The sequence below is a fragment of the Catharus ustulatus genome, chromosome 13 (genome assembly GCF_009819885.2).
Source record: "Catharus ustulatus isolate bCatUst1 chromosome 13, bCatUst1.pri.v2, whole genome shotgun sequence".
In the NCBI taxonomy this organism is placed as follows: domain Eukaryota; kingdom Metazoa; phylum Chordata; class Aves; order Passeriformes; family Turdidae; genus Catharus; species Catharus ustulatus.
The window spans coordinates 11754075-11769404 of record NC_046233.1 but is presented as its reverse complement, the minus strand read 5'-3'; the positions used below and the strand labels follow the sequence as shown (position 1 = coordinate 11769404).

General features: G+C 50.1%; 1 protein-coding gene across 1 annotated transcript in view; it reads right to left on the bottom strand.

Annotated features, from left to right (window-relative positions):
* Positions 1-15092, bottom strand: part of PODXL2 (podocalyxin like 2) — a 31814-nt gene extending 16722 nt beyond the window's left edge. Inside the window, exons 1-2 of the mRNA XM_033071563.1 lie at positions 14987-15092; positions 4775-5068 (exon numbers count right to left, since the gene is read on the bottom strand). Coding sequence (XP_032927454.1) covers positions 4775-5068; positions 14987-15038 — 346 coding nt within the window. The 5' untranslated portion in view covers positions 15039-15092. The remainder of the gene's footprint in view (positions 1-4774; positions 5069-14986) is intronic.
* Between the last annotated feature and the right edge of the window lie 238 nt (positions 15093-15330).

Here is a 15330-nt window from a genome sequence, read left to right as displayed (position 1 = left end):
CTTCCCTGACACCAGATGGGCCAAGACATGGCACTGTGCCAAAGCACAACTCCCCAGCCAGACATTTAATTCATTACATTTCTGCTTCTCCATCATTCAGAAGAGCTGGTCTCAGTTACTGCCCTGCAAGGTTTTCTACCCTGTACTTGCTATTTACTGTTTAAACCAACTGTGACAACTCAGAAAGAGGGTGATCCTCATTGTTTTTAGTACACATAACCTGACCATAAGGTGTTTATTGGATTAAACTGGAGGATCATGTTAACCAGTGATTGAATTACTGATGACTAGAATGTACTGTAATAAAGATAAGACCATTCCTGGGCTCTAATCACTACAATAGCATCATTCACACTAAAACATCTGCCAATTTTGGGAATCACAAGGTGCACTCTACTGAAAATGCAGCCAGGTCTGAAACTGTATCTGCTGTCTTTTTTGCAGAACAGTAAGGCTTACTGCAAAAAATGTCATACTCCAGCTGATTGAAACCACAGGGGGATTTGAAAGAGGCAAAATACAATTACTGGTGCTGGAATTGAGCCAGTTGGGGCTAATATACTAATCTTCCAGAAGAGCTAGGAGAGGTTATTATCTGTGACTCCAAGACAAGTCCACACACATACACAAAAGAGATCACAGTCAAAAGAGAGACCCAAAGTAGCAAAGCGTGATTAGGCCTCATTATGGTTGAATTTGCTTGAGGTACAGACCTGGCACCAAGGACTACAGCTGTTCCCAAACAGCCCCATACCTTATTCCAGCTCAGCACAGAGACTGCAATGAAGGCAGAATAAGCCATCCTCACCCAAACAGTCAGTCAGGGATAACTGCAGCAGAGTGACACCTTGCCCAGAGAAACCCTCTGTCACAGGTCAGCCTTTGGCAGCAGTGTCTTGTCCCAAGATAGATCACCCATGTCCCTGCACACTAAACCAGGGCACAAACAAGAGCTATCCCAGGAGCTGAGCTAGGGCAGGCGGCTGCTCAGCACTAAGCTGCTTATGGAGACAGTCTTTACCAGGTGCTTCATTGCATTAATGCCTGGCTTGAAGATGGTATTAAGAACTGCAGATCTGCTGTCAGTCTGGATGAAGAGGCAGTAGATTCCAGTAAGGCTGAGAGATACCAGGATCTCTCTGGCCAGAGGCAAGTAATTCATCACGGAAGGAAGTGAATCTCACTACCAGAGGAGATGGAAGGTATTTTTATGCCATTAGCTGGTCAGAAAACCTATTTTTTCTTGAATATAGTCTTTCTAACTTGTCTGTCCCACTACCCTTCATCCTAACTCTCCTGGGAATCCCCTCTGCTAATTACAAAGAATAATTAAAAGATTACAATTTCCTCCCCCATCCCACAAAGCACCACATGCTGTCCTAGGAAATAACCAATCTATAAGACTAGATTTGATAGCTCCCAGTACAGTCATCCCTTGGTCTTCAACCACCTTGAGCTAAAAGAGCAGTCCCTGGCTGTAATGAAGTGAGCTTCATGCCAGCCCACTGTAACACTGGAAAATGGGAGGGTGCCCTCCAATCCTTGAGCACTCAGCTGTTGGGCAGAGGAGGAGAGGGACTGAGTGCCCCCATGCACTAGTCATTCACAAGTCTTGTGTCCATTTTCAGCAGCCCACACTTCCCAGCAATTAATGATTAGGCTGTCCCAGACTTGAGCCTTCACTGGAGGAGAGGAACATGGGGCAGTGCATCCTGACCAAGCCAAAGGAGAACACGGACTCCTGCCAAAGGGAGCACCCCAGCGTGGATACACCACCATGGAACTCTCACCAAAAACAAGGGGTTCAAAGAGACCTACAATCCTAATGACTCCCATCTTCTAGCCCTAAAGCTGGATGAGATGTTCTACCTGTTGCCAAGGGCATCTGTGTAACAGCAGGAAACAGGGGACTGGAAACCTCCAGGCAAAACAAGATGGAGAAATGGGAAGAAAGGAAAGGAGGACAGGAAGGGCCACATGCAAGACCCTGCAGGTCCACTCTCTCTTCAGAGTTCATCTGTGGCTCACGCCAATTTGCTACCAAAGGTGAAGCAAAGCAGCCAAACCCAAACTACAACCAGAAGCTTCTGGGTTTCCTGGAAGCCTGAAGGGATGCAGAAGTAACAGGCCCACAGCTCCACTGACTTGTCTTTTGGCTGCAGTACAAATCACACCTGCTTCTTTCCATAAGGATATAGCATCCAAATTCCCACCAGACCTAATTCATCTCCTCCACATGTGGCTCCACTGGGTAGCAGCTGAGCATGGGGTGACACACATGCAAGTGCACACTTCTGTGCACCCTCAGACAGAATGAGACAAATGTCAGGGCCCCTCCAAAGGCTGGTGCTCACTGATGTCAATATAGAATCACTGTTCCATAGCATAAATCAGCAAAAGGGCACTATTCAGGAGAACCAGAGCCCCAGGCTGAGCTGTGCTGTGCCACTGGGAGTTTGTTCTCACTTTCTAATGGACTAACAGGTGGCCCTAGAAATGTTTTCTAGAAATATTTTTAAAGGATGTTTTTTGTGTGCTTAAAAAAAAAAAAACAACAAAAAAACCCACACCACAGCAGCTGCAGATTGTTATTGCTTTTTAGATCTTGCAGCCTTGAAGTCACACAAAGGCAGGGCAGCCTACCCAAACAGAGTTCAGACAGACATAAAAAAAGGAGAGATGGAGATAACTAATACAGCTTTTGAATAGCAGGAGACCTGGCCTATCTGCAAGCCTCCCACCAGTTCAGGCCCAATATACAAAGACAAAAAGAAGCACAGGTCTCCTTTCACAGCAAGTAATTTTCTCTCTCTAGGAGTACAACAATCCTGTTCTGTGCCTTGATTGATGCAGTGTTTCCAGTGTGTGCCTGGGACAGAGTTACCAGCTATGCTGGGCTACACTTCACTGAATGAAATCTCACATAAGGAAAACTTACACCATAAACTTTTCTTCCTTAAACAGCAGCTGTTTAAAACTGTTTAATGGGTTTATACATTGAAAATAGCCCAACAGATGTCATCACACAGTTCCACAACGTATCACATGGCATCTGTCACACATGCAGCATGTAAGTTCCATTGGTTGGGTGCATGTCTCATACAGACAGGCTGCCCAATTTAGGGATGCTATTGCAATATCCTTTATTGTAAAATGACACACGGCAGGTTTCTAATTAAATTTTAAGTAGAAATGTGCTCCCAGCTCTTGAATAATTCAAACTGTTCTATTAACCAAGGTTCTGAAATGCCATTGAGACACGAGCTCTGGACACAGCAACTGTCAGGGGAAGAAACAGCACTTGGAAGGGGAGCAGTGGTTAGCTGGGCAGCGGATAGGGCCGGGTATGCATAAAGGACAGCTGAAAGAGCACATCTGCTCCTGCAGGAAAGAACTGCAGGCGAGAACGGAAGGGGAGAGCAGCGTGTTCTGCATGCAAATGGGGCAAGGCACGTGCAGGAGGCAAGGCTGGGTTCAGTACCCAGCATCTCACTCTCAATGCACAAGCACATGCTGTTCTCCAAGTCACGTCCAGAGCTGTGAGGACATGCAGGTGCCTGCTGGCACACCAAGAAAAGCGGCGCTGAGCTCTGCCAGCGCGTGAGAGCGCCTGAGCCGGAGCGTGTCCCAGGGATGGGGCAGGAACAGCCCCATCCCATCCGCCCCCAGCATCTCTGCACGGCACAGCTGCCCCACAGCCAGGCCTGCCAGAGCCCCAGGGCAGCCAGAGCACAGCCACACAGCTTTAGCAGCACTGCCAGTGAGCAAAGGGCTCGGAGACCCAAGCTGGGATGGCCCTTGCCCCACACAGCGTGCACTGTGCCCCAGTGGACTCCCCAAGCCACAGCTCTGCGGCAGCTCTCAGCCCTGTGTGAGCACAGGTGCTTTTTAAGGTCACAGAAATAGGAGTGGAGATAAAACAAGACTTGTGCTTTCTAACTGCAGACTCAGATCTGCTGAGAGCGATACTGCATAAGGAAGGAGGGATAAGGCTGAAGCCTGGCCCTTGGGTAACACTTAATACATGCCCCACATGACACTTAAGGAGCATGTGAAATAATCTCCTAAGCTACTGGAAACCCTCCACTGCACCTCCTCCTTCCATCCCTCTCCCTGAGAGCACCTCAAAGCCAATGAGGGGCTTGGGGAAGGACTACTGAGGGGACTCAGTGGTCTCAGAAAAGCAGTCCTCAGAGGAAAGTGAACTCAAATGCCAATGAAACCCATTTTGGTCACGACCTCTCAGGAAGTCGTAGGACAGGGTAGGCAGCAGGACAGCTGCCCAAGGGACAAAACCTGCTGTTTTCTTTTGGACCAAGTCCCCACTGAAGTCACAGAGTAAGGCATCTAGAATTTGATCCAGGGAACTCAGCTCTGACTCAAATGGTAAGATGGCCTTGATCTCAGTTGGGCTCTTGAGACCTTAAAGTTGTGCTTAATAGACAGCAACAGAAAAAAGCAAGAGAGAAGAGAGCATAAAGGGGAGAAAGTGAAAGGAGGGCGTGAGGCAATGGGAAACTAGATGGAGGCAATGCTTTTCCCAGCTCATAGCAGCTCAGGAATAAAAGCTCAGCTGTAACTTGGTTTCTAAAGCCTATGCTTGCTCAGGGTTCACTGGGGACACATCAGGCACTGAGGTGAGAAAATAGAGCCGACATTTAATCTCAGGCCCTCTTAGCAAGAGTTGTGTCAAAGCAGGAAGATAGATCCCTGCATCCTTCCACTTCCCCAGTCCCTGCAGAGTGGGAGGAGGAATGGGGTAAAAATAACTCACCTGTTGCTGGTCCCAAGTCCAGGCTGGAGTCATTGAGCTCTCCCCCATCTTCCCAGAAGTACTGCGGGGGCTGCAAGATCTTGGACTCCTCATTCTCCTCGCTGGCAAAGCCTGACCCTGGAGCAGCATGCAGAGAGCCAGGGGCAAGATCCGGCTCTGCAGCCTCTGGGCTGGGCTGCTCATGGGAATTCATGGCCTCCAGGTGGGACATCATAGCAAATTCCAGCAGGGAAGTTGATGTGAGGCCATCGGCAGTTGGGTCCTCCGAGGAGGCAAGGCAGAGGCACAAGGTCCCTGTATAATGACAGTAAACACACATCAGAGAGAGGGATGACACCCACTGGGCTTGTCTTCCCCTTGAAGCCTGTTCCTGCCAAACCAACCTGCCCTGCTCTCAGCTGATGAGAAAATTAGAGTATTTTGGGAAACATCCACAAGCATGCAGAGCTGCATTTACATCCAGGAGGAGTCAGTGCCAAGCAATCATCCAGCCTGGGGCACCTCTTTCTGGGGTGATGATTCACCCTCTCAGAGGTGTTTTTGCCTCTGTTAAAGGATGAGGAGCCCTGTTAATCACCCATCCTGGAGCAGACATGGAATGTCTTGTACTCCAGCCACGAAAGAGAACAATGACAGTTTCTATCAGACTGTCCTGATCTACAGCTATATTACATGCAGGGAGACTGATTCGAACCAGTATTATTTACAACCAGCATTAATCATGGTTTAAATCTGTAGGGTGAAAAGCTATTTTTTGGTTTGAACTTCAATGCACTCACATTGTTGGTTTTCATAAGGAAGGGCTGACCATTACAGTAACAATTATATTGTGACAACAGCAAACATCTACCTAACACTAAGCAGGGAAGCAAGCTGCATTTTGCACTTTTCTTTCAACATTATACTCTAATTATTTCCATTTTAACTATTAGAAGGATTGACTGACGCTTCTTGATTCCTAGATGAGACTTTAATTGTGATTTGTGTCAAGGTACATTCACATGCATATTGAACTTCAATCAAAATGCAAGAAAACAGCACCTGGGACTTGGCTTTATTCAGCTGCTAAACGGCATTATAAATATGGAGGCATAAGGAAAAAATAAAATTACCAAAAGCTGTTTTACATTTAAAACAGTTTTGTTAAGCAAGCAAAGTAACTAATTTGGGTGAACTGTACCATTTGCTTTGCAGCCCTCTATTATTCAGCACATCAAAACTAGAAGATCTCATCCTCTCACAGCTGATTTTTATTCATAGATTAGAAGAAAAAAAGGACAAGTTTTCTTGCTTTCTCAGCTCAGACTCAGTTTGTCAATTGCTAATGAACTAGTCACTGAACTGAACTAATTGAATAAGCTGAAATGAAGACTAATTTGGTATTTTTCTTTGATAACTGATTTTTTAGACAGCAGAAATGCAGCAGCTCTAATCCATCTGGACTTCAGTCAAATATCTGATACAGTGCCTCATGCAGAATTACAAGAGACACAAGAAAAGACACCTATTAGCAGGAAAACTATAATGTATTGGCTATACAGAAGAAAGACAGAGGCTTGTGCTAGAGGGAGGCTACTAGTGGAATACCTCAAGGTTTGTCCTTGGATCTGCTGTTCCATCACAATTTCCTAAGTGACCTTGGAACAAAATGTAGGAACGTGATAATGAAATTATCCAGGGACACAAAGCGAGGAGACAGCCTCGCTGCACAGAAAAAACAGGTACAGCTAGGTGATCTGGAGAATGGGAATAACAGAAATATTATGAAAAGAAATAGCATCAACTGATAAGCTAGCCTCTTGAGAACTAGCATAAAACATTTCTGATACAAGACGGGAAAACATCCATTAGAAATGTATTAAGAGAAGAAATTCCTGTATTAGGAACAGCTCTGAGATGTCACTGGAATGCAGATGTGAAAATCCTTGCAGAGTTGTGAAGTATTAGAAACAGAGATTTTACAAAGCACTAAAGCACTGCTGAGACATCACCTGGGTGCTGCACACAGATCTGGAAACCCGTGGCCTGAAATGATTTAAGCAGAGCTGAACGGCCTTCAGGCAAGGGCACAGACCAGGCAACCTCCTGACTGCAACTCACCACTGTGCCCTGCAACTCCACATCCCAGAAGCACAAATCCAAATCAGGGCAAGTGCTAAGATGAGCTATGGGGCACTGGCAGATGGGTTGGTCCTGGTGTGCTCATTGAAAACATTGGCAAGTTGGCACAGAAGTTTGGCAGTTGTTCCTCACCTGGTTACTAAACCTGTCCTGGGAATACTGGAAGCCAGAAATGCATTTCTCAGGTCTTCTGCCTGCTCTGACCCTCTCCACCTTTCTCCACTATTCTCTGAACTCAGCAAAATCCAATATTAGTTACCCTTTCCCATACAGCACTTCTCAATCTTGTTTATTTTGCCCTATTGATCCAAGGCAAGATCAGCTGAGGCCTGAGCAGCAACAAAAAGGGAATGGCAAAAGAGGCAGTGTATCAAAGGGGAAGGGAACTACTGCAGCAGAGCCGACCAACACACCTCAGGGCATCTCTAGGGATGTGCCAGCTCCTGAGCCATGCATGAGCAGTCAAGTCCACAGCTGGAACCAAGAGCTCACACATCCCTTTGCCTGAGCATGGACCCAGGAAGATCTGGCCAGGACAGCCCCGTGCTGGTTCGGGGTGCCCAGCAGGCTCCAATGTGAGCTTCCCCAGCTGACAGATGACATCTGCATCGCTGGAGGAGCAGCCCACCAGAGAGAACACCTGTCTTGAGGAGCTTACAGCTAAAGCAAACACGATAGAGAGCAGCACAAAGGAGAAAAGAAATATTATTCTCAAAGCCATCCAACAAAGGAGAGCAGAATGATAAAAGACACTATGGCAGATCCAAGGCCACATGGAACATTTGATTTATATGTGACTGCAACTGACTGCCTGGATCCTGAGCAAGCTCTTTATCCATCCCAATGCCTCAGTTTCCCCCAACTCCCATTAGCAGAGACATGGCTGATGTGCCACCTCAGATTTCCAACACTACAAAGCACATACTGAGTCTCCCCAGCAGCAAGGCAAAGCCTCAAAATGTACCTCTGTGCATTACAGTGCCCCAAACCTCTTTTGCATCAGCTACACTCAATTTGGGCTGCCTACAGAGCTCAGCCAGAGCCCATCCCACCCCGTGTACAACACACATCCCATGGCAGGTGAACCTGGTAATCCAGAGACCTATTTCCATCCATGTGGGAAGCTCAGATGCTGGGAGTTCGTTTACCCTCCTCTAACTCTGAAGTGTTTACCCAGTTAAAACCCCCTAAGCTGCATTATCTGGTTTACTGGGATGCTGCTTTCCTCAGCCCAAGATAAAATGACACCACCTCATCTCTAAGGATGAGTCATGCACAGCCTGAGCAAGGCAGGTGTCTCCTGGGGTGGATGTAACCCCTTGGGGTCTGACCTACAGGCACAGCATGCAGAGACTGGTCTGGGGGAACCCTCTGTGCCAGCACCAGCCTGAGGGCTTAAAGAACCACCACACCAAATCAGTACCTCCCCACACACCATCCTGACACCACTTCATTCATGCCTTCTGCGCCAGCAGCAGCAAAAACCTGAAGGCTTGGGTTGCCAAAAAGCAGCCCGAAGATTTGCCATCTTCCCCCTCTCTTTCAAACCTCTCATAAAGGAGCTCCACGCAGCTGTCAACTCCAAGGCAAAGAAAGAATCAAAGCATGAGCTGAGCTGGGAGGCAGGGGAGCACAGCTGAGAGAGGAAATCTAATGCCCAAGACCTCAGTTGCAGGCCATTTTCCTCCTAGGACGGGTAACAGGGATTAGACAACTTCTACCAGCCATCAGTCTCCCAATTTTGTATTCTAAAACGCAGATCAAGTGATAGGAATAAAGAAACAAATGAATAAAGACCTGCAACTGTAGATGGGAGGGAGCAGGGAATGGAGCCAGGGCTCACCAGCTGCTTCAATGGGGCGTTTGTCTCTCATTTCTATTTTTGCGGCACCTCTGCGTAACCTGGAGGAGATGAGGCTCTGCATGCTAAAAAGGGAAGCCAGCCTTCAGGGAAACAGCAGGGCTTCGAGCACGGGAGGAAAAACCCTCCCAGAGCAGACAGAGGAGGGGCAAGAAAGGAGAGAAAGTGGGAGAGGTAGATTGAGAGGGGAGAGGGAACAAAGGCGGAGAGCACCAAACGCAGGGTGGGAGCTCCAGCGCTGGCTGCGCGCCGTCCTGCTGCCAGCATCCACAGAGGAGACGTGTGGGGGCAATGCAAAAGATGTTTCACCTCTATAAAGAACAGAATGGGGCGATTCCAACAGCAGGGAATAACGCTGCAGCATTACCTTTCTGAGCCACGGATAAAAAGCCAGCCAGGAGGATACAGATGAAATGAGTTTGCTAGTGCTGGCCTCACTGACCCCTCAGAAAACAGTTCTGAGTCAAAGTGGCAAAGCTTGCTCTGTTCAGCTCAGCAGAGGATTCAACATAACAGCCCCAGAAAAGGAGATGAGGGAATTTTACTCAACAATAGCAAAAAAAATTGAAGAAAGACTATCTGCCATCTTTCTCACAGCACCGTGAATAAGAGCAGTTTCACAATTTTAAATAATTCTGAAAGAACCCCAAAGTGTTTTCTACACTGGTTGACCAAGAATCACTTCATCCCTTTGCCACAAAACAAATCACCTCTCCATGGGACAGGGCAGCTATTTAAAAGCTCCCAACTGGCCTATTGAACAGGACTAGAAATGAAAGTGGAAATAAGTCATTTTTGTGTCCAGCTGAAATGAGAAAAGGGATTTGGGGAGATGAAACGGAATCTGGCTGTGACTGTGTCAAACAGCCTTTAAATTTTTTTTTTGCTTTTTAATTAGTAACAAGCAAACCTCAATTTCTCTCCAAGGAAACACACAATCATCCCCTAAGATGTCATCACATCGGCTTGATCTGTAGAGGGGCTGGAGTGCTCTTCACTTTACCCAACAGAAGGCTGGTTTTACCTCTCCTTCCTGAGTGTTGTGGCTACACCACAGTGCCATGGAGGCAGGATCAGCCTGCTGAAGAGAGGAACATTTGCCTGGGGCACACTCTGACTTACCTGTCTGTCTCCACCAGCCAGCAGAGCGTGCACACCCCACCCAAGCACATTTGCACAATGGGTACCAGGGAGGGAGGTCTCAGCATGGTGGTATTGCCAACGAAGCAGCCACAAGAATGTCCATCTGGCCCTGGTACCGTTGACCTTCCTTTCAAGCCCACCCCACACCCAGGAGCTACCCAACAATTATTTCCTAGGAGAGCTGGGTCAGGAATGGGTCATTTACTGATAATCAGTTAGGACAGAAACACAATGACCAGATGAGGGAAGCATCTGCCAGGGATATTCCCTCCCCCAGACCACTGTGCCTGGAAAGGCAGGGGAGCAAGGCCCAAGGGCAGAGAGGAGAGAGGCCCCAGGGCAGAACAGTCAATGGCACAAGCCACTTCCAGGACATAACAAAATGAAGGGTAATTTAAATAACAAAAAAGGATCCCAACCATGGCCAGTGGAGGAAGAGACTGAAATGTTGCTTGGCTGAGAGATGTCCAAGCTGATTCCCACAGTCACCTGGAGCCTCTGCACTCCAAACCCTCAACAGCTTGCACAGGTAAGCATATGGGATGACTGTGTATCAAACCAAGTTGTTCTGGTGCTCATTCAGAGTTACAGACCATACCCATTCTGGGACACACCACCTAAGAGAACTCTCCCACTCCAGCAACCAGACAGCCTTATTGCTGCTCTCCCACACTGCACCAGACACTAACACATCCAGCCATGGCCCTAATCTAGAGATCATTTCCAGTTAGGGCTTCAGAAAACAAGATCAGACTGCCATCCTCCTCTGGTACTGCCAGCAGCCAGGTCCCTTACTGAGTGTCCCTCAAAAACCATCCACCTTCCTGTGTCTCCAGCATATTTTAGAAAGCAATAGGAAAAGCACTTGGTCTGCAGGGAGCACATACTCACCAACCTACATCAAAAAGAGTGACAAGGCACAATGGAAAAAGCCCTTGCAATGGGACAGCTCTTTAGAGGGATGTTGTGCCAGCATCTTTAAGCTTTTACAGCTCCTTTCAGCAAGGATAATGAGAGCTCCAAACCCAGCTGCAGGGAGAGCATGTCTGCACATACTGGGTGGGCACTGCCTCACAAAGAGCTGCCAACATCTGCTCCCCTGGCATTTCAGCAGAGAACATCCCCAGCACGCAGGCCCAGGTATATCCACGGGAACCAGCGAGGCACTGCCAGGGGATGCACCTGCTGTTGCAGATTAGTGCAGATGTGCCCTTTGCAGCACTGGGGCCTGGTGTGAGGGGTGCTGGGTATCCTCATCCCAGCACCAAGACGTGTCAGGTGTCCTGTCCTCAGGGTCTGTGACATCTGGACTGCCCCAAACACCTCCACCCATTTGCACACAGGAGACTGCATGCAAGCAGGTCACAGACACTGTGACATGCCTGCCTGTCCTCCCCCCTCTGCTCAACCATTCATGCCTGGAGTCACAATCTCACTTGGTTTCAGTCTCCCAGACTGTTTGCCTTCACTCCCTCCCCAGATTGTCTCGTAGCCTTCACACCTCCCTCCTCTGCTGCCGCAACGTCTGCTCTCCTCCACGATTCCCGCTATTGACAATGGCAGCTCCCAGCTCGGGGCCAGGAGAGAGGCAGCCCCTGGGAAAACAGCATCGGGTAGGCAGTTCTACACAGTAGAAATGAATTTTCTTTCCTCAGTTATCTTTCACAGGCCTCTTCAAACAGCCCACAGTCCCCAGGGGTTAACAGACCATGGGATGAAAGCCACTGATCTAAGAGAAAAACCACAGCCCACAGACTTCTTTGCCCTCTCACAGGCTCAAAGCATTTCATCTGTCTCTCCAGACCTGTGCTTCCTCTTCTCACTCTGTCCCAGCCTGCACCCCACAGTGCTCACTCTGATTTCCAGCACACCAAATAAAGGCTCACACCTGCTTCCTCTGCAAAGCCTCCCTGCCCAGGCAAAGCAAGCAGTACCTCAGGTGCCTGAGGTACTTCCCTTGAGAATGATCACCTGTCAAATGGAACTGAAACCTTTTACACTCCAAAATGTTTTTAAATCCCCCAGCACAACAATGAGCATAAAGTGATTATGCTCCACTCCAGCCCCAGTAGCAGAGTAATGACAATCACCCTGCCACACACTGCACCCCCAAGAGGATCCACTCTCCAAATAACCTCGTGTATCCTAGGCAAAAAAAAAAGCTCATGCAAAGGTTTGGTGGCCCCAGGGCACACGTAGGGGTTCTGACTACCTTTACAACACCAGGCAGGACAAGAAGAGCCATGGTTGCAGTTGGTATATAGAGGGAGGGCTGCAAAGCTGGTTTCCCAGCACCAACAAAGTGACCCCAACCAAGAATGTACATCCAAAGCCTGGTAACCACAACAGGGCTTCACCAGGGACAGTCAGGGACTTATCTGAGCCCCAGCAGGGTGTGCCTTCCTTGCCAGCATCCCTGGCCCTCTGAACAAACCAACACACGTGTTTTCTTGGCCTCGGGGCAGGCTGTGCTCCTGGGGCTGATAAACAGGCTCTCTCCATTCTTTTGGGATTATGTGTTTCAGTAGTGCCCTGCTTTCAACAAACAGCAGCAAGAACGAGGAGCCAGCTCACCCAAGCACCAGCTGTGAGCCCTGATGCACCTTCCTCCAGCCCCTCGGCAGGGCTGTCAGTGCTGCTGTTCACCCAGGTACCCACAAAATGCCACAGCTTCTTCCCATGCAGAGCAAGTGGGAAAACTTCTGTACACTCCGATCTGCGGCTCGTCGCTGGCAGCTTCCCCTTGAGGGCTTAATGTGGTTATTTCTACCCCTGATGCCTGTAATTAAATGAACATTTCCTTATGGCAGTGAGGCAGCCAAGGAAAAACTGACTAAAGGGAATTTTCATTCATCCTGATCTATATTCCCTCATCTCTGGCTTGTTCACACAATGCTAACAAGACATATTCTAAGCAGGCAGAAAGAAAAAAAAAAACCTTAAACAGCCCACATGCAGACAACCACCTAGGGAGACAAAAAGAGGAAGGAGACCAATTCCCTCCTTCTCCCTCTGCATCATTTTTCTACTTGCAAAATCAAAGGAGCCAGTTACCCCTCAGATACCCTAGAGCCTGGAGAGTTGTTTCCACACTCTGCCAATAGACTTGCGCTGCCCAGCAGTCTGATGGGACCCTGAGAAGTCCCATTTCAGCACATCCTGCAGGTCTGTGGAGGATCCCAGCCCAGGGAAACGTGGGGAACCGCACACAGTCAATCCAGCTCTCCCTCAGGTATTAACTGTTCCTGTCCTGTGAGACTGGAGAAGTGAAGCCACAATGCACCGAATTATTTCAGACTGGAACTGATCCTGAACCACTGAGTAAAGCTATCCAGAACAGAGCTTGATGTGCAAATTCCCAGCAGTCTGCATCTCCAGTTCTGACCTCCCATCTAGATAGGAGCCCAGTTGTCTGGGGACACCTGGCCAACCGAGTCCAGCCCCACAGTGCTGCCACAGCCCACCAGGATTACAAATCTTCACTAGATTAGGAACTGAGCTGTCCCTCACCTCCCACCCCTACGCCTCTCCCTGCTAGGACAGCAGAGAGGATCACAGGGAAAGCCAAGAACCCAAATCATCCATATCACCACCAGCTGGACAACAGTATAAGAAAGTTTCTAGCAGCCTCAGCAGAATAGGAAGCACATCCTCCTCTCAGCACAGCAGTACCACTGGTGGTCCTTTTGGCTGCCACATTTTGAAACCACCTTGAGGTCCATCTCCTTCCTGTGCAGAGCAAACACAGCTTTCAAGCTATGGGGATGGGGTCAACCCTTGCTGGCAGATTGGCAGGGCAGGATTGTGGCAGCTCCCCCCCTCACATTTTACACTCTTCTCTGGAGGAGGCAGAGGTCTGGCTGAATTTGGGGACAGGGGTTTCCTGCTGAGACACTGCTGAAAGAACCTCTGCCAGCTGTGCCCAAGGTTTTCCCTTAGTGTGGACAACCTGCCTGGAGGAAGCCACAGAATTGGCTCCCTCCTCAGCTCTGAAAAGACTTATTGCTTCTGTGCCACAGAGTATTGGCACAAAACCCCAACAGGTTTTCAGATCCATTTTAAGCTCACTATTGTCTGCAAACCTAAAAGGCTTTATCTCTTCTCTTTACGGAGCCCCAGACAAGAGAGACTCACAGCCCATGGACAGAGCGGCTCTAGAGATGACACATTCCCCCATGAACATTTTCAGGAGATTGGGGTAATAAGAGAGATGTGCCAGGGGACTGGATGTCACTGTATCACAGCTTGGTCGTGCTGGAAGACAGTGACTGGTTGGTAAATCAGCCCTTCCCTCCCTGTCAGAATGACTCAAGACAAAGACTCCCCCACACTTCAAATGTCCCCGTTCACAACTCCAGTTCCACACTAGCCAGATTTCTGTACAAAGGGATGGATTAGGGAGGAAGAGGACAATCTCAGCCTCGTGGGTCTTTGGGGCATCCCTTTGTTGGGAAATTTCCCCAGACTATTTAAAAATAGAAGCAGAGCCTTCATAACTATTCCGAGTATAATTATTCCTGCATTTAATTGCCTTTCCCTGGCACCCTACCTCTCCTCCAAATTTCAAGAGAAGGCTCTTGGGGAATCGTGGAGCGGTTTGTGGTGGCCCGTTCTTTGTATCAGTTTCGCGGTAGTTCGCAACATCACCAGGACGCCAGCCGAAGGCATCGCTAGCCCAGCGGGCGGTGCGGGGCCGGGCCGGTCCCCACGGAGCGGGGTCCCCGCGGGTCCCGAGCCGCTGCCCCATCCCGGGCCAGGAGAGCCGGGACAGCGACCCACGTGCATCCAGCCCACCATGCCGGGCCCGACAAACCCCGGGGGTCCCGGGCACACACCGGCTGCCCCACGGAGAGCTCTGGGGTGGGACACGCAACTCCCGGTACCCGGGGTCAGTGCTGCCTGCGGGGAGCAGCGGGGTGATGCAGACCTGCCTGCTGCAGAGGTCCCGGGGCACTGGAGCCGTGGTGCCCCGCTGTTCCCCGGGATGGGGGATCAGCAGACCCGCCTGCCCGCGGAGGGGATCGACACCCGCCCGCCGCCCAGCCCGCAGGGATGGCAGCGGCTCCCGCCGCGCCAGCCTCACTCACCGGCGGCCAGAAGCAGCAGCAGCAACGGCGGGGCCCGGTGCAGGGGCTGCATGGCGGCGGCCGCTGCCCTGCCGCACCGCCTCTTCACGGGGAGCGGGGCCGCCCCGCCGCCCGCCGGGCTCTGCCCCTCGCCGCCGCGCCCGCCCGCCGCCCGGCCCCGCACCGCATCCCGCCGCCCGGCGCCGCCTCCTCCCGCCGCCGCCGCCGCTCCGGGGGCGGGGAACCGGCAGGGGGGTCCGCACCGCCGCCGGACCGAGCGGCGGGGCAGGGGCGGAGCGCAGCCCTTGCTCGGCTCCGAATTTCGGGTTGCCCTCCCCGCCCCGGCCGGCGCCCCCCGGCCGCAG